Source organism: Mytilus californianus, unplaced genomic scaffold, assembly GCF_021869535.1.
Source record: "Mytilus californianus isolate M0D057914Y unplaced genomic scaffold, xbMytCali1.0.p SCAF_25, whole genome shotgun sequence".
NCBI classification, from domain to species: domain Eukaryota; kingdom Metazoa; phylum Mollusca; class Bivalvia; order Mytilida; family Mytilidae; genus Mytilus; species Mytilus californianus.
Window position 1 is genome coordinate 2,893,490 of NW_026262674.1, and position 19,265 is coordinate 2,912,754.

The 19,265-nt window shown below is 34.1% G+C and overlaps 1 protein-coding gene across 1 annotated transcript; it reads left to right on the forward strand.

Moving 5' to 3' along the window:
- Window positions 1–9,666: 9,666 nt before the first annotated feature.
- Window positions 9,667–11,114, forward strand: LOC127732542 (uncharacterized). The gene has a single exon (XM_052241594.1). The coding sequence runs from the start codon at window positions 9,681–9,683 to the stop codon at window positions 10,875–10,877; it is 1,197 nt and encodes a 398-aa protein (XP_052097554.1). The 5' UTR covers window positions 9,667–9,680; the 3' UTR covers window positions 10,878–11,114.
- Window positions 11,115–19,265: the final 8,151 nt, after the last annotated feature.

Here is a 19,265-nt window from a genome sequence, read left to right on the forward strand (position 1 = left end):
GTTCTGTTTTTGCCCTGGTATTGTCAGTTTATTTCGACTTATGAGTTTTAATGTCCCTTCGGTATCTTTCGTCTCTCTTTTCTGTTGATTGTCCTGTCAAATGCTCTACGAATACATCTTTTCAAGTAACTGACGTTTATTCTTCCATCAATAGAAACGGGGTATAAGAGTTACTGTGACACTTTCTACTAAATGAATTCTATACATGAAAAATCCGAAAATATATTAGCGTTTATATACCATTTACGTCCATCTCTTAATACCATTTTATTAAAAACGTGTGACTTCTCACCCTCTTCACAAGTTCTTATTCTAAATTTACAGACAAACTGAAAGAAAAGTCAAACTTTGCATTGATTAAATAAATTGACCATCGTAGAATCAAATATCTTGTTTTAGGCAAAGAGAAGTCATAACTTCATAAAATCTCTTCGGCTTCAGCAAAAAGTTATCTTATACATTAGCAAAACCTTGATATGTTGATTAACAATGCATGCAGATTGTTATTTGTTCGTGGACATGTTTTTTTAATAGACTGTATTCCTATGAGAAACAACTGTGTTACTTTGATAGCAGCCTAGCTTTTTTATTCGTACTCGGAAATGTTCCACCTTTCCTTGCTACAGCTGCCTTGTTTCTTTCACCGAGTGTTTTTGGTAGAGTTCATGATATGTTTCTGCCTTTTTTTTCTCGGTTATTTTTTTCATGTTGTTTGCCTTTTCGTCTTTGTTTCTGTCTAACAGATGGTAATCTACATCGACTAAAGATTTAGGTTGACCTTTAGGGTGTCCTTAACCTCGTATTTTTAAGAACCAAACCATTTACAATATCTTATCTGTCGTGAGTGACTAATTGCATCTTACTTTATTGCATTGTTTATGTTTATAATAAATCCAATGTTGACCAAGTTTCAATTATTGTCCATTAATTATAAGACATTAGTGGTACTGATCTATTTCAATTTTTCTTAAATTCTTTTATCCACATGTGAGACGAATAGTTTAAAGTACCAAGTCATGAATACGACAGTTTTTATCACATAGTCCGTTTCTATGTATGTTGGCGTTTGTTTTTGTAGCAGTTCAGTGTTTCTGTTGTTCCGTTTTGTTTCCTCTTATAGTTGATGTGTTTCCGTCAGTTTTAGTTTGTGACCCTGATTTGTTTCAGTTAAATCGATTTATGACTATTGAGCAGCGGTATACTACTATTGCCTTTATTTAATACATTGTTTCTTGCAATTTTTATCAGATGTGTCCGAATTCAAGAACTATTGACCAGTTTAGCCCTGTCGGACGCCGTCGCCGTCGCCAGACCGAAGACGTCATACAATGTTGCGACACTGATTATTGCAATAAAGATCACTTCAAATCAGGTATGGAGCGTCAACAAATTTGAATAAGCACTGTCATACGTTTACGACCCCAAATATGGAATTTAATAACTCCGTATATATCGTATTAGGTCACACTGTGTAACGAATTTATCTTACCGACTATCTTAATATTGGGGAAAAACGTATAGCAAAAATACTGAACTTCAAGGCAAATTCAAAAATGGGAAGTCCATAAAAACTGACAAAATCAAACGCTATCAATCAACGAAACAAGTGAAAAACAACTGCCATATTCGTATTAATATTTAGACGTAGTTGTAAACCTTGATATCACAATTTTAGCACATCATTAAACAGAGCATTCAATTTTTACAATGAGAAAGTCACCGTCAATAAGACATGTTTTTGTCTAAAAAGCATAACAAATTATAATTATGCATGCTGACAATGTATATTAATTTGAGAACAACACCGGTTTTTGCTTAAAGAACGTAACTCTACTACTAACAGTGCAGTGTATTTAAGATAATCCACGCCACTGGCTGTGTATTCAACAAAATTCACGTCCACTGACTTATATCTGATATATACGGTTCCCATGTTTGCTTAGAAATGAAAAAAAGGTGAAGCAGCGGAATAGCTTGAGTCCCTCATTGTTTAGGTACTTTTTTTTTTTTGATAAAAATGATTCCGTGTCTTTGGGCAAAACATTGACATGACATAATACATATTAAGTTCGATAAAGCCTTTGCAACCATGACTGATATCGATATCTCACCGATGTATGATACAGTCATTGATTGTATTAAACTATCGACTTTTATTTTTAACTTAAAAGTATGATAAAATCCAAAATATCATATAATAGTTAAATTTAGTTTATGGAAGAATATTATTCCATGTTTAGAGAGCCAGAGACAGGAGCAAGAATGTATGGAACTAACTGTGACATTTATCGTTGACAGATAGATTTCAAAAATTGAAAACACAATTATTGTTAAAGAAAAGTATGATAAAAAACTTTCGAATATAGATAAAAGTTTAAAACTATATCTTTATATGAAATATGAAAATTAAATTAAAATGGAGGACTACATTTTCAAACATTAATATAATAGTCAACTTTTAACAAAGGTCCGTATAAATGACCACAACAAGGTAGTCAAATTAGGTCGATACAAAACAATTCGAAGAAAACATAGAACTTGTAAAATATTAGATGATGAGGAACACTTTTCCTTATCAAATTAATACAAATATTAGAATTTTTGTTAAAAATGTTTTTTTAGAAAACACCTTTTTTGGTATAGAACTTCAGAGAGTATGAAGCCACACTGTCATAATCTTAAAAATTATCTGCAAAAAGAGTGAAGAACAGTTGAATATCTAACCAACAGGGCGACGGACGACGATCGACCTATAAATTTGCAGGTGTCAGGTGTGCAATTTTGAAGCACAACATAAAATCTTTTCTTTGTTTGATACTTGTTGGTATAACGACCAAAGAATCATATAAAAGAAAATCATTCAACAGACGTTAACAATATCAAATCGATTGAAAAATAAAATAAAATAAATTCTTATCTTTTTTAATTTTTTTTTCTCTCCGCTTCGGTGATAAAAGATACACAGTGATAGTGATTGGGCTTTATAAAGCAAACCATGGCGTCCAGATTGATCAACGATCTTTCTCAATATATTTACATATAAGTAATTATTAACTTGACTTGCTTAACTTGATTTAGGGTTGAGTTGTTTGCACCTTGTGTATAGTTGTAGTTTATGTACTGTGTATTTTTTTTGTTGTGTGTTGCATAACTTGATATAGTTTTACTTTTGCCATGAAGATTATTTAAATATTTTGGAAATAACAAAATACACGAGGCTAAAAGAAAGTAACCGGTGCCCTATGAGCAACGACAAATCCATAAAAACAAAAGCAATAAACCACGATGTACCTGACTTTGGACATCCATATGTACCTCGCCGTTTGTACCATACACCACAACGAAAACTTCATTTAAACTTGAGGCATAATTTTCGACAAAACTCACATCTTTGATTTGCGACAAAAGGACAACATTGAAATACGAAAAAGGTCACACAGAAGAAAATGTCAATAAAACACAAAATGATTGTGCACGCCCAATTGAAGAATGGGGCAGAATTTTTTTGTGTTTTTTCTAAATATTTTCTGTGATCAGAAGATGTGACCGCCATGGCATGTTAACGTATATGGAGCTACGCCCCTGCTAAATCAAATAAATTTGCAAGAATAACTGTCTAAAAAATCCTTTATGTCTTCTACTATATATAAAAAAAATATAAAAACTTATGGCATTGTCTTTATTGACTTAAACTTTTAATTTATTAATGCTTGCTTACATAATGAGCATGATTCTTATTTTAGCGCCAACGACTCCTATCCCTGATGTCTCTACAGGTTCATGTCAGTCACAAGATGTAGAGCATTGCGTAGTATGGTCACAAGCTTTGAAATCGGACATTTGTAACGAACCAATAGTGGCGAATCATTTGTGTCGTCATTTTTGTGGACGCTGCGGTGTTGAAGTGACAACTGATCAACAAAAAAATTGTATAGACGAACCAATATGTCAGGCTTTAAGTCAACATTTTCCAATATGTTCAGACGAAATAACGGCAGTGAAAACATGTCCAAAAACCTGCAAAAGATGTGGTGACGTCATGCCTGCAACAAGTACAATTAGTTCAAGTAACATGCTATCCGAGGAAACGTCTACTATAAATTCTAGGCTTACATCACAAACAGCTCATCCAAATGAAAGTACTGCATGTAAATATCTATTATCACGATATAATCAGAAAATCATTTGCAGCGATAAGCTTATTTCAAAAATATGTCCACTTACTTGCAATGCTTCCGGTATAATGCAGTCATCCATCAATAGTAAAGACATAACAACTTCCGGTGGAGCCACTTATGACGGAACAACTCCTGTCTCTAGCAAGATCACACCAATTACTGCGATACCAAACTTCACCGGAAATGGTTCTCCCAATAATTCAAGTGGTGTACCAAAAATGTACAATAATACAAGTCCCACAACATCTACAACCAGTCTACCAGTGATAACCCACCCACACTGCCGTGACCTTGATCCAAATTGTCCATATTTGCAAAAAAGTGTCAACATTTGTTCTAATGCTGAAGTTGCCCTCGGTATAGGATGTCACCTGACCTGTGGATATTGCAGTAAGTTGTCTATGAAATAACACTTTTTAAAAGCTTTCTTAATAAAGGTATATTTCTCTGTTGATTTAGATTATAAATTTTTGAAAATAATTGTCCGTTTTGTTTTGTATTTTATATACAGTTAACAACATATTTTATGAAACTATCTGTTGATTTTTGATAACATTAATTTTTAGATACTATTACGTCTTGAAATTGTGACTAGTTCAATGATTGAAAACAACTCTTTATAAATTTCGTGCTTCCGAAGCGCTCAATAAATATATTGAGTATTACCTTAAACTCAAAATTAATCAAACTTCCAACAATTCTTTTTTCCATAAAATATTTGACAAGCACGAATTGTTTGTTTATAGAGACAAAATTAATAATAAAAAATATAATACGTTATGAAAATTACGTCGTCAATTCAAATATTAGCAATAAATAATGAAAAAAAAAACAAAAAAAAAAACGAGGAAGACATAAGCTTAAACTATTTTCAATGTGTCAATTATTCCCAGACATGTATGTCTGACTGATCTCTTCACTTACATATGGAAATTGACAACGATTTTCGTTTGAGAGCACAAATGTGAAACAAATGAGCTGATTTCAACTTTCTACATGGGAATTTTCCATTTCTATGTAGCAACATATCAGCAGCGCATGCATATGGAGTAGATATCTCAAAGTAAATAAGATATTCCAGAGCTTGTGTTTTCTATCGTGATTTCCTTGATAGATGAATGCTGCTTAGGTTTCCTAGTGGTAAAATTGAAGTTATCTCTTCGAAATTAAAGTTCAGTTAACTCTACCATGCTTTGGTTGACCTGGATGAAATATCTGTTACGGTTAATACTGCCATGTGTTGCTGGAATATGAATAATATTACCTCTAAACTTGAAAGTGATTGTATCAATTTGTTAATATTTTTTTTTTAATTTGTGAATAATATCCTATAGGTAACCACTTTCCATGTGCTGATTTGGATGGTTTGACACACTATTGTCAATATGAACCTAGGGATGTTGTCTGCTATGACGAACAATCAGTAATTAAATCTCAGTGCTATGCTACCTGTGGACACTGTGGTGAGTATGTGTGTAACTTAATTAACTTAAAATATGCTTTGGCCTTGAGCATCAGTGAAAAGACATTATTTGTTGAAATGTGGATCTGCTGCAGTAAAATTGGTATCGTTAATGTTATTACTACCACTGGGTCGATACCACTGCTTATAGACTGTTAGTCCCCCAGGGTATCGCCAGCCCAGTAGACAGTTTTTCGGTACTGGAAGAGTACTTCGGTACTTGCAGGAAATTCGGAGATTATTTTATTTGAATTTGCTGTTATTAAATTTAAAATTCGTCTTAAATTAAGGAATGTATCTCCCTCATGCATAGTTCTGATTTTTTGTCAGGGTTTGGCGTTACTTTTGGTCGTTTTTATTATTTAATTAGCTCTTAAACGATTGTATTAGGTTTTGCCTTGAAAGTATTTTGGCCTAGAACATCCAGAAGAGACATTGTTTGCCGATAAAGCCTGTAAAGACAATGATACACAACATTATTGCAAACAAATCAACATTGATGTGGACTGCTTCAACGAACAACACATAATTACTTCCGGTTGTTACTCAACATGTCATCGCTGTGGTGAGAGACATTTTAAATGAGAAACAAATTATTTTCGCGACTTTCGCCAGTCGAAAAATAATGAGAATATAAATCGTCGCGAAACCGTAACACTTGGATCTTCCCTTATTTAAATGCACTATGTAAATATGAAAATAGCGAAATTAAATCGCCGCGAAATGGACTAGAAAGGGCTAAACGCAAAAGTCATCAGTAGAAAAAATACTTTAAAAAGAATTTGCAAAACTTCACGACTCAAATTAGCACAGACAAGACCATGACACAAAGAAAAAGATGAAATGACATATAGCAGCCCAAAAAGCTCTATGGAAGTGAATAATAATCAAGCAACTCTTTAAATATTTTCATTGACGTCATTTTTAAAATCTATTGTCCTGTCTTCATGTTTGAAATAAGTCTTTTTTTTTAACCAGATCTGTATCCAAATTCTGATGTAACACTTCCTATGGTGACAATGGATTCAACAGTTGGCTTGGTAACCAAAGAACCGGAAATCTTTCAAACGACTCCTTTAGGTGACAAATCGTGCCTTGACCATGAAAATCAGAACATGCAATATTGCCGTCTTCTAGATAAAAATATAGTGTGTCAGAATGAATTATACATCAAAAGTTATGGCTGTTTTTCTACTTGTTCTCGTTGTGGTAAGATATATAATAGTCCATGTACCATAATTGATCATGTGATCCCTTATCATGTGATCCCTTAAAAAAGCAGGAGGTAGGTGTAACAAATAGACTTCCTCGTCAAAAACAGGGAATCGTAGTATAATTTATTTAGCAAATGTCGATAGAATTGCAGCATCTATACTCGAATGTGAACAAATAGAAATGAATTTTGGAACAACAATGTTTCTTTACTAGCTAGTTTGGTGGGGTTTGTGTTGCTCAGTCTTTTGTATGAGTTGGTAAACAGGTCGAATGGTTTTAAAAAGTGAAAGGAACATTGAAAGATTTCAGTTATGGTATGACTTATTTGTATTGAAGTGCAATTATAATCTAATCTAATTTAACGTGCGGGTTTTGTTGCATGATATGCACATTTCTTCATTTACTTTCAAGTCAGAGCCAAACGTAACTAAAATGTAGAAGAATAGAGGATGTTGAAATGCCTTAACGATAAAAAACAACAATGAAATTGATCTTCCTTTGCTTTGGCGTTTGTTAAGTGCGGATCGTGTGTCATAAATAGATACACAAATTATAACTTCTTTTCCATTATATGAAGATCAATATTTGCTGTAATTCTAAGCGAATATCCAAAATCTGAAGTATTTGAAAATTTATCTGTGGCGTTGCTGTAATATTTGTTTCACTTATGTGTCATCAACTTATATACTAGGATAATCTTTAATCATAGTTTGATTTGATTTTGATTTTTGGTGTTTTAACGCCACTTTTAAGCACCGCTTTTGGGCTATTTCGTGGCGGCCAGTTTTTATTGGTGGAGGAAGCCGGAGTGCCCGGAGAAAACCACCGACCTTCGATAGGAAAACTGACAATCCTAGTGAATTAAGATTGGAGTCGAGTGCACCCGCACGAGCGGGGTTCGAACTCACAACCTCAGTGTTGACTGGCTAGTGATTACAGTAGTAACTACTTAGACCACTCGGCCACCGAGGCCCCTTTCATAGTTTGAAAATGTAAATCTAGATGTCATTATCTAATTTACATTCATGAATTTTAAGTTAATTTGGGGTATGCATCAACGGGACAATAATACAACGACATCAATAACAAAAGATACAGAGAGCAATATCAAATCTTCAACAATAGATCGCATATTTCCTTTTTCTCATATCAACAATTGTTAAACATATGATACACGTTGATGGAATAAATGTAATTATATACTAAAGACTATTTGTCTTGTGTTCACTTGTTTTCCGTAGATCTTATTAATAAACCAACTACAACAGAAGGACAGGAGACAACAAATAGTGAATTAAATACGGAAGGGCTCACAACTAGTTTGACAACCACTACTGGCACAGACGAAGCAATATCAGAATCCTCAACGACGAATGAACTTTCAACTACGGAAGAAATGTCGACTGTAGAAGAAACTACCGAAAAGATGTCGACTACCGACACAATATCAACAACAGAGGAAATGTCAACGACAGAAGAGGTGTCTACAACGGAAGAGGTATCAACAACTGAAGAAGTGTCAACAACTGAAGAGTTGTCAACAACAGATGAAGTGTCAACAACTGAAGATGTGTCAACAACCGAAGAGGTTACTACCACAGATGAAGCCACGACTGAGTCAATCTCGACCACAGAGGAAACCACATTAGAAGCGACAACTGAACAAACCACAGAGCAAATGACGACAACAATTGAGCAGACGACAACAGTAGATCCGTTTGCAGCATGCAAAGGTCCTATTACAAAAAGTGAGGAGAATATATATATGTTTACGGTTGGCCTTATACAACAATATCTTTTTTTTAATCCAGCAAATTGATTTCACAAAAAAAAAACATCCAAAACAATGGAATCAGATTTCTTCAGCCTTTAAACTTTCAGTCTCTTTAAAAATAATGTTTTGTAATTCTGTCAACAAACAACATCTTTTTTGTGTGTAAATCACATTAATGACATAAACTGATTGATAAATGAATTAGGTATTGACAATTCACTTGGAAACTCAACATATACCCCGCGACACTTACCAAGGAGGAAACTATGGATAATCATAGGTCTTTTCTATGTTTCTTTGGAATTTCAACCAAAGATAAAAAAAAACTGGATCTACCTTCACTGTATTGGATACCTAAATTACACAAGTTTCCTGGCAAACAACGTTATATTGCTGGATCTTCCGAGTGCTATAAGAAACTTCTTTCTAATTTATTAACATCAATTTTATCAGCAATTAAAGCCGGGCTTTAAAGTTATTTTGATGTGAAACTACCTGTTCTAGAGGCGGCTTTAATCAGCTGTGGATACTCAAAAATTCGACAGATCTGTTATAATACATACAATCTAAGATTCTTTCATCTTGCAACAGTATTAAAGCATTTGACGTTTCTACACTTTACACAATTATTCCCCATTCCAAAGTAAAAGACTAATTGAAAGAGTTGGTCCTGCTTTGTTTCATAAAAAAAGAATGGCCAACGTAGATACAAGTATCTTGTCTTAGGGAGTGATAAATCGTACTTTGTAAAAACTAACTCTGATCAAACAAAATATTCTCTGAAACTGACATTATCAAGATACTTGATTTCTTGATTGACAACATATTTGTTACGTCTAGAGGACGTGTTTTTCAACAAACAATCGGAATTCCATTGGGAACCGATAGTTCCTCTTCTTGTCGACTTGTTCCTTTATTCCATGGCGTTATTAGTTTATTTTCGACTTATGAGTTTTTATGTCCCTTTAGTATCTTTTGCCTCTCTCTCAAAAATGTAATGTACTTCCTAAATGATCAAATATTTTTTACAGAGACTGGACAGTTTTACTTGATGCGTGACAAAGGTCTTCTTAGTTTCATGTCAACATTTAAATTACAATTATCCTCGCCTAAAGTTAAATGGTTAGTTATATTCAACCCAGAGATTGGACTGTGTCAGAACATTTCGATATACAATACTTCACAAGAAATAAATATTCCGACAGAATTCAAAGTCAACAGAAATGAAATTGAAAACAAAGGAATTCATATAATTACATCAAGCAAAACTGATTTAAATGCTATATACAAGGACCCAAGCACCAGTGAAGGCCTTTTTATTTTCCCATTAGAAAAGCTGTCTACAACATATATCGCTCCGTCTTTCACTCCCGCCACTGGAGAATCGTTTATTGGTATCGTTGCAACAAAACCAAACACAGAAGTGAATATAACACTGAAACTACCTAACACTGACAAAATAACTTTTAATAATACAAAGTATGGAAATGGAGAAACAATTTCCGTTCATTTAGGAGAAAGGGGGACCCTTGAACTGTCAAGCCAAACTGATCTCACTGGAACAATTATCCAGGCGAACAAAGATATAGGAGTGCAGTCTGGGGTTGACGCTGCAAAAGTACCTGTAAATAGTGGTTTGATGAATCAGTTATTAGAAATGGTACCGCCAGTTAACGAACTAGGAAAGTCATTTTTCATACCACCATTATTTGAAAACAAAGAATTTATATTACGTTTAATCGCTGCGCATCCAAATACAACAATTACTCTTCTTGGAATAAATTCTAAACAAGCCACCGTTGTGGTAGACCAAATAGGGGATCACATAGATATCCATAGCAACGCCTCTATAAAAGTACAATCTGACAAACCAGTAATGGCAGTTTATTATCAACAAGGAGAAACTAAACCAGTCGTACCTTTTATGGTTATTATTAAACCAGAAGGCAAACTTGGAGGAGTTCAAGAGTTTACCATTCCTGATGACGGGTTAAGACATCATATTCTTATTACCGCTAAGAGTACTGAATACCCCTTTCTTCAGATTGACGGGAAAGGTGTTATTTATAGAAATCCTCATGTGTACGATACACAGAGTTTAAATTCCACATATGTTGTTGCAAGGGCGGACATTGGCACAGGACATCATACCATAAGTTCGTCATACCCGATTCTTATGAAAGTCAAACCTGGAATTATCATCTATGCCGATTCCGACAAGGACATTGCTTATGGTTATCCTGTGTAAAAATTTGTCCAATAATGTAACGTAACACGAAGTTAAGTTTGTATTATATGTAGACTATAATAGTAAATCGTATGGAATACTTAATAGATTTACGTCATATCTTTGAGAAAGAAAAATATCTCTGTAGTTATCCTGCTAACAGGAACGATGCAATTTAATCACAATAATGTAAAGACGTTTATCATTATAATTATAAAGATAACAATTATATTTATGTTTGTTTATTTTCACCGAAATTGAAATGGGACTATTCTTTGAATCTGTATTATTAAGTAATAAAATTGAGAATGGAAACAGGGAATGTGACAACAACCCAACCAAAGTGCAGAAAACAATCCAAGACCACAAATGGTCTTCAACAAAGCGAGAAAATCCCGCACTCGCAGGCGGGCTTGAGCTGGCCCCTTAACAATAATGTATACTAGTTCAGCGAAAATGGACGCCACACATAACTCCAAAACATATAAATGAATCAAAATAAAAAAAAACACACAAGACTAACAGAGGCCAAAGCTTCCTGACTTGGTACAGTTGAAAAAATGCGGCGGGGTTAAACATGTTTTGTGAGATCTCAACCCTCCTCCTATATCTCTAACCAATGTAGAATAAACAAACACACAGCAATACGCACAGTAAAACTCAGTTTAAAAGATGTCCGATGTTAGAATAGATAACAGAAGAAACTAAGCAAAATGAGAGTGATGAACATAAATTAACAAAGGACTACTAGCAGTTACTGACATGCCAATTCCAGACCTCAATTTAACTGATTGAAAGATTATGTCTTTATCATATGCTTGACCTGCACTTGTGTTTTAATTTTTTTCATAAAAAATTTAAAAAAATACCAAGGTGCAACCAACATTTATTAAGGTTCATCATAACAAATGGACAAATATGGCCGTATTTTCACCTCAAAAATTACTCTGTGTACAGACTTACCTGTGCAGTTTGGAAAGTTTTACGGCCTGGCATCCACTAGATATATAAAAGTTAAATTTATTTTTTATATCAGAATCTTTGATTATGATGGGCATTTTTCCGTTCCTACAGAAGGTGTAAAAATAAACTAAGTTGGGATATAACTTTGAGATGCTCCCTCTCAGGTAACAACTGATTTGTATTGTATTGATTGTCCTTGATTGGCATGGACAATAGATATCTACACATCTATAGGTGAGTTAAAGGTACTAACTGAGTGGACAGTATCAAATGCAATTGAGGTGTTTGTTTATTTTTACACCTTCTGCAGGAAGGAAAAAATGCCCATCATATTCAAAAAAAGATTTTATATGCAAAATGAATTTAACTTTTATATATCTATTTGATGCCAGGCCTTAAAACTTTCCAAACTGCACAGGTAAGTCTGTACACAGAGAAGTTTTTGATGTGAAAATACGGCCATATCTGTCCATTTGTTATGATGAACCTTAATTGAAGAAAGACAGGCATCAGCAATGGCAAAAAAGAGGAAAGGACAAACATGTGAACAGTCCATAAAACATAGAAAATTAAAGACTGACCTCTTATGACTGGACTCGGTGCCTCGGAAAGAACGCAGTAAATTTTTACTCTCCTAGAGACATCCGCCATGTCGCTCATGACAGGCAAAAATCCGGAGATAAATCGGATTCGTATGGGAATTTACAAATGAGAAATGCACCGACTCTCTAATAGGAAAAGCAAAACGTTTGACTACTACTAGTATATAACCTAGGAGATATATATCCCATATACACGCAATGCTCGAATGTTGCTACATAAAAATGGAAAGTTCTCAATGGAAAACTGAAGCTATCCTTAGCCGTTAAGATTAATCCTCAGATAACCCTTACTGTAATTTCTGTATATCGAGATACGATCGAATATAACTGTAGATACAGAATCCTTTATTTCAAGTTCAGTGTGGTAATGGCGATGAACATATTTATCAAACTATATGTATGAATCATTTATTGAGAGCGAATCATCTATATGATACAAAATGAAGTTATTATAATGCTAGCTTACTTTCCTTCAGAAGCCCCATTATGAAGTTTTCTCCATACTAATAAATGAACAAGTCGGTAGCAAGAGGAACACATGTCCAATTGGTTCTAATTACTAAAAAATGAACAAGTCAGTAGCAAGAGGAACACATGTCCAATTGGTTCTAATTGGAATGGCTGCTGTCTGTTGATAAAGCGTCTAAAAAACGTATCAAATTTCAGGACTGTTTGGAAAGAATCATAGTGTTTTTAACAAAGTAGGATTTGATAAATAAAAGCAACAGTAGTATAAAGTTAAATCACAAAAATACTGAACTCCGAGGAAAATTCAAAACGGAAAGTCCCTAATCAAATGGCAAAATCAAAAGCACAAACACATCAAACGAATGGACAACAACTGTCATATTCCGGACTTGGTACAATAGTCATAACTCGATTAAGCTAAAACAAATCCGGGCAACAAACCAAAACCGAGGGAAACACATCAACTATAAGAGGAAAACAACGGAACAACAGAAACACTGAACTGCAACAAAAACAAACGCCAACTTACAAAGAAACGGACTATTTGATAACAACTGCCATATTCTTGACTTGGTACAGGACATTTTAAGAAAAAATGGTGGGTTGAACCTGGTTTTATGGCTAGCCAAACCTCCCGCTTATATGGTAATGTTAAAAATACCGCTAAAATGACAACATTACGTGACAGGAATACAGTACAAATAAACGCAAGAACACTCAGGACAGAGAAATACATAAATAAATGATATAATAGTACATTGACCTTAACTAAAATATGATATTGTTATCTTCGTTGGCAGTTTTTATGAATGAAGTACCTTGAAGAACACACATATAAATGGCGTAGAGCAAATTGTTGTATGCTATTGGAAGAATAAAATGTTGTGCTCTAATTAAGACCTTAACACTTTATTTGGTACTCGTCATATGTTGATGACCAGACGATATCTTTCCTTTTTATATATTCCATGGTAGCAGTCCCAATTGCGTTAATATAGATATCCTATAATGAAAATTCAATTTCAAATATGGCTACTGCAAGTTTATGTCTACCTAAAACTATGTCAAATTTATAATAGTGAGTGTTGCATCGTCATTATAACGCAGATCCTTCATGTTATGACGTCACATACCTTTATAATACCAAGTGATATATGGTACAATTGATCAAAGATATAAGCCTGTTACAGAAAAAAGTAAAATAGCAAAAATACCGAACTCCAAGGAAAATTCAAATCGGAAAGTCCCTTATCAAATGGCAAGATCAAAAGCTCAAACACATCAAACGAATGGAAAACAACTGTCTTGTTCCTGACTTGGTACAGACATTTCCTAATGTAGAAAATGGTGGTAATGGAACTTAACTTGTATATAGGTTAATTTATTTTTCATCCAGGTATGACTAAAATACATGTCTTGCCACATTAATAAATTGCAAAAAGCAGACGAATTGAATTTAAATTCATCTCAATACTTGATCACTAATGACAAAAGGTGATGGTTGATTGGTGATTTGCGTCAGTTACAAAAATAACATGCATATCATGACTAGAATGTGTAAATGCGTTTGCAATATTAAAATTGAGAAGATTCTGATGACACAAACGTGCAATTCCTCAGGAATTGACCATGCTCCTCCGACTCCGAGACAATAAATGCATACTTGAAATTTGAATATGAATATAAATGTTTTATGCAATCTGTATTACGATACCACGTTTCTTTGATTATCAAGTGTCAGTAAACCATTGCATTTTATATTCATATCATGACTGGTAAAAGTGTTTTTTTTTTAAATAACTGATCATTGTTTTGTTGATAATATTTGATATGAAATTATTTCGTAACTTGTGATAGAGGAACTTATCTTGTACGTGTTCTCAAAGGTGGAACACCTTTACGCATGTATATTTCTTAGTATTTGGCAAATGTCTTGTCCAGCGCTTTCGCGCTTTGGTTATATTTGTTCTAATGTTGTACTGTTACATCACTGTTCCAGGTTAGGGGAGGATTGAGCGCTCACAATCACGTTCTGTATGTGCCTGTCCCATGTCGTGAGCCTGTAAGTCAATGGTTGTCGTTGGTTTATACATAAATCTGTTCGTTTGTTTTTTCGTTTGATTTGTTATCTAATTTTGTAATGTCGGGCCTTTTATAGCTGACTATATGGTATGGGTTTGCTCAATGTTAATCTATTATAATTTTAAGATAATTACCATAGAATGAAAAAAAAATGTAAAATTTGTCATTTTTAAAGGGCAATAACTCCTATAAAAAGTCGTCTGACAGTTTTGATGTAAATGGACAATGGGTTGTTCTAATAATTCTCAATATTTCTGCCGTACAATTCTCTATTTGTATCGGTTTTCAAGATAATAGACAAAACTTGCATTTTCCCCTGTTTTATTTTTAGTCATGTCGGCCATGTTATTTGGCAGACTAGGTCATCTAATCGACATTTTTTAAAACTAAATACCCAAATGAAGATTGTGACCAACTTTAGTTGGCTCAGTAGTTTCAGAGAAGATTTTTGTAAGAGTTAACGATGACGGACGATGACGGACGCCAAGTGATGAGAAAGCTCACTAAAAAGTTAAAAAATTACTTAAAGTTTTTATTGTGATCTGGTTGCTATCTCGTGGACGTTTACCAAATATTTCTTTTAATACATAAACACATTGCACCTATGGTATAGTATTATTCTTATTACTCAATTTTCTGAAATTTTCTATTCCTTTTTGTTTTTCATGCAAACAGAGTTAAAAGGTATGGATCAAGTACTCAAAACTAGTTTAACCCGGTCATATGTGAGATTGCCTGGCCTAATTTCATGGTTTTTTTCACTGAATATTTAAGTGCTTTGCACTTTAATAACTTAAAAGATGAGTGGTCTCTATCGAATTCAGAACCTCTGTTTAGAATGTGGTGTTGAAAATGGTCTACTTATGGAAATTTAATGCACGTTTTTTATTTCGTTTTCCGTAATTTAATTACATCCGTTTAACAATTATTAACAGCACTGACGTTGGAAACAGAATGCTTTGACGACTTTTCTCCCAGCAAGACAAAATGATAGAATAGAATACGAAACGGGGAATGTGTCAAAAGGACAACAACCCGACCAAAGAGTAACAAAAGTGCACACGCTGAAATGTCTCGCCTGTTTTACTAACCATTGATTTTATGTTGAAAGTCTTAAAGATAAAGGTTTTACTACAAGTATCACATAAACTTAACTTTAATAAAGATCCATGACAATGAGGTCAAGGTCAGATAAAAACTGTCACACAGACAGGTACACCTTTCAATTATTCCATACACCAAATATAGTTGACCTATTGCTTATGGCGATTGAAAAACAGATCAAAACACAAAAATTTAGCGTTGTCCAATGAACCATGGAAATGAGGTCATGGTCAGATGATACTGGCTAGATAGACATGTACACCTTACCATCATTCAATACACCAATTATAGTTGACCTATTGATATTAGTCTTTGATAAACAGACCAAAACACAAAAATTAACATTGACCAATGAACCATGAAAATGAGGTCAGGGTCAGATGAAACCTGCTAGACAGACATGTACACCTTACAATCATTCCATACACCAATTATAGTTGACCTATTGCTATTAGTATTTGAAAAACAGACCAAAACAAAAAAACTTAACATTGACCAATGAACCATGAAAATGAGGTCAAGGTCAGATGACACCCACAAGACAGACATGTACACCTTACAATCATTCCATACACCAATTATAGTTGACCTATTGCTATTATTATTTGAAAAACAGACCAAAACAAAAAAACTTAACATTGACCAATTAACCATGAAAATGAGGTCAGGGTTAGATGACACCCGCCAGACAGACATGTACACCTTACAATCATTCCATACACCAAATATAGTTGACCTATTGCTTACAAGATTTGAAAAACAGACCAAAACACCAACGAGAGGCTGTCAGAGCGACATCAAACAGGATTTTTTTTAATTTATTTGTGTCCTAACAATCATCAATATTGAACTTGACCTCCATTTTGTCATCAGTAACAACATATTAAAATTTGAAAAGCTTTGGTTGAAAGGTTCATGAGTTAAAGCACGGACACGACTGGAAAGACCATTTTTCAATCTTTCAAGAACCATAACTCCTGAACGGTGAAAGTGAAAATCGTCAATATTGAACTTGACCTCCATTTTGTCATTAGTAACAACATATTAAAATTTAAAAAGCTTTGGTTTAACGGTTCATGAGTAAATGCACGGACACAACTTGAAAGACAATTTTTCAATCTTTCAAGAACCATAACTCCTGAACGGTGAAAGTGAAAATCGTCAATATTGAACTTGACCTCCAATATGTCATCAGTAACAAGATATTAAAATCTGAAAAGCTTCGGTTGAACGGTTCATGAGTAAATGCACGGACACTGTTTGGCAGCCGCCCGCCGTACATCTCCAAATCAATAATCGATTTTTCCTTCGGAAATCCGGTTTAAAATTAACAAAGACCAATGAACCATGAAAATGAGGTCAAGAAAAGGCAACAGTAGTATACCGCTGTTCGAAATTCATAAATCGATTGAGAAAAAAAACCAAATCCGGGTTACAAACTAAAACTGAGGAAAACACATCAAATATAAGAGAACTACGACACAACAGAATCACAACATTAAAATGTAAAACACACAGAAACGAACTATTATATAACAATGGCCATTTTCCTGACTTGGAACAGAACATTTTAAGAAAAAAATGGTGGGTTGAACCTGGTTTTGTGCCTAGCCAAACCTCCAAAGCTCAGATGAAACCTGCCATTCTGACATGTACCCCTTACAATCATTCCATACACCACATATAGTTGACCTGCTGCTTGTAGTATCTGAGAACCGGACCTAATCATGTAACTTTAACCTTAATCACTGATCCATGATGAATTGAGGTCAAGGTCAGGTTAACCCTGTCTGATGGACATGTAGATGTTGCAAGGAACCCATATACCAAATACAGTTATCCTATTACTCATAATAAGTGAGAAATTAACATGACAAAAAAACTAATTTTTTTTCTAGTCACTGAACCATGAAAATTAGGTCAAGGACAATGGGCATATAACAGACGGAAACTTCGTAACACAAGGTATGAAGCATCCAGGTCTTCTACCTTCTGAAATATAAGGCTTTATACAAATAGTTTATGCCACCGCCGGATAGTAATACCTATGTCTCGCATACTGCAACTTTTGTCGCAGGCAAGACATAAAAAAAAACAGCCCAGGGCCATCAATGGTTCTTCAACGCAGTGAGAAAATCCCTATCACTCAAATAAACCCAAACTTTCAATATAAACATGTATCGTATCATTTTTCAGTAGGACAACCCTACTAGTTTTGAAATAAACTATCTCGCTGCGTTGAAGACCCATTGGTGGCCTTGGGCTGTTTTCTGCTCTTTTGTCAGGTTGTCGTCTCTTTGACACATTTCCCGTTTAGATTCTCAATTCTAATTGTTAGGTTTGTATTTGGATGTACCAATATTTAAAACTCTATGTTTGCTCTTACAACTTGCAACTGTCATACAAGCGAGAGGTTTAGCTAGCTATAAAACCAGGTTTAATCCACCATTTTCTACATAAGGAAATGCCTGTACCAAGTCAGGAATATGACAGTTGTTTTCAATTCGTTTGATGTGTTTGAGATTTTGATTTTGCCAATTTGATAATGGAATTTCCGATTTGAATTTTCCTTGGAGTTCAGTAATTTTGTTATTTTACTTTTTCACCTAATACAGAATTGGTTTGACCTGGCATTGAAACAAAGTCTGTATAATTTTTCTGATTTTTGTGTCATTGGATTGCTGTCTCATTGATTATACCCACAGCTTATATTCATATCTCAAATCGCTTCAGTTCAAAAAGACAGATGTATCTAATGCATATGAATGATAACAAGCATTCTGTGAGTATTGCATGGCAATACATAGTCCCCTACCAGTAAAAAATTCATTGTATTGGAACAAAAGTCTAACTTGATCTATTACTTGTCATGGTGTAAACTATATAACAAATATCAAGTCAATATCTTCAAGCATGACTTAAAAAAAGTGTTGAAACTGATTTTTTAAGTGAATTTTCTAAGTCCAAGGACCATAACCTTGCACAAAATCATCAGACGGGAACAAAATTCAAACTTCAACTGTAACTTGTCATGATAAACTATATACCAATTATCAAATCAATATCTTCAAGAATGACAAAAAAAAGTGCAGAAAACTGATTATTTTAGTGAATTTTCTAGGTCAAAGGACCATAACTCTGCACAAAATCATCAAACCGGAACAAAATTCAAACTTGATCTGTAACTTGT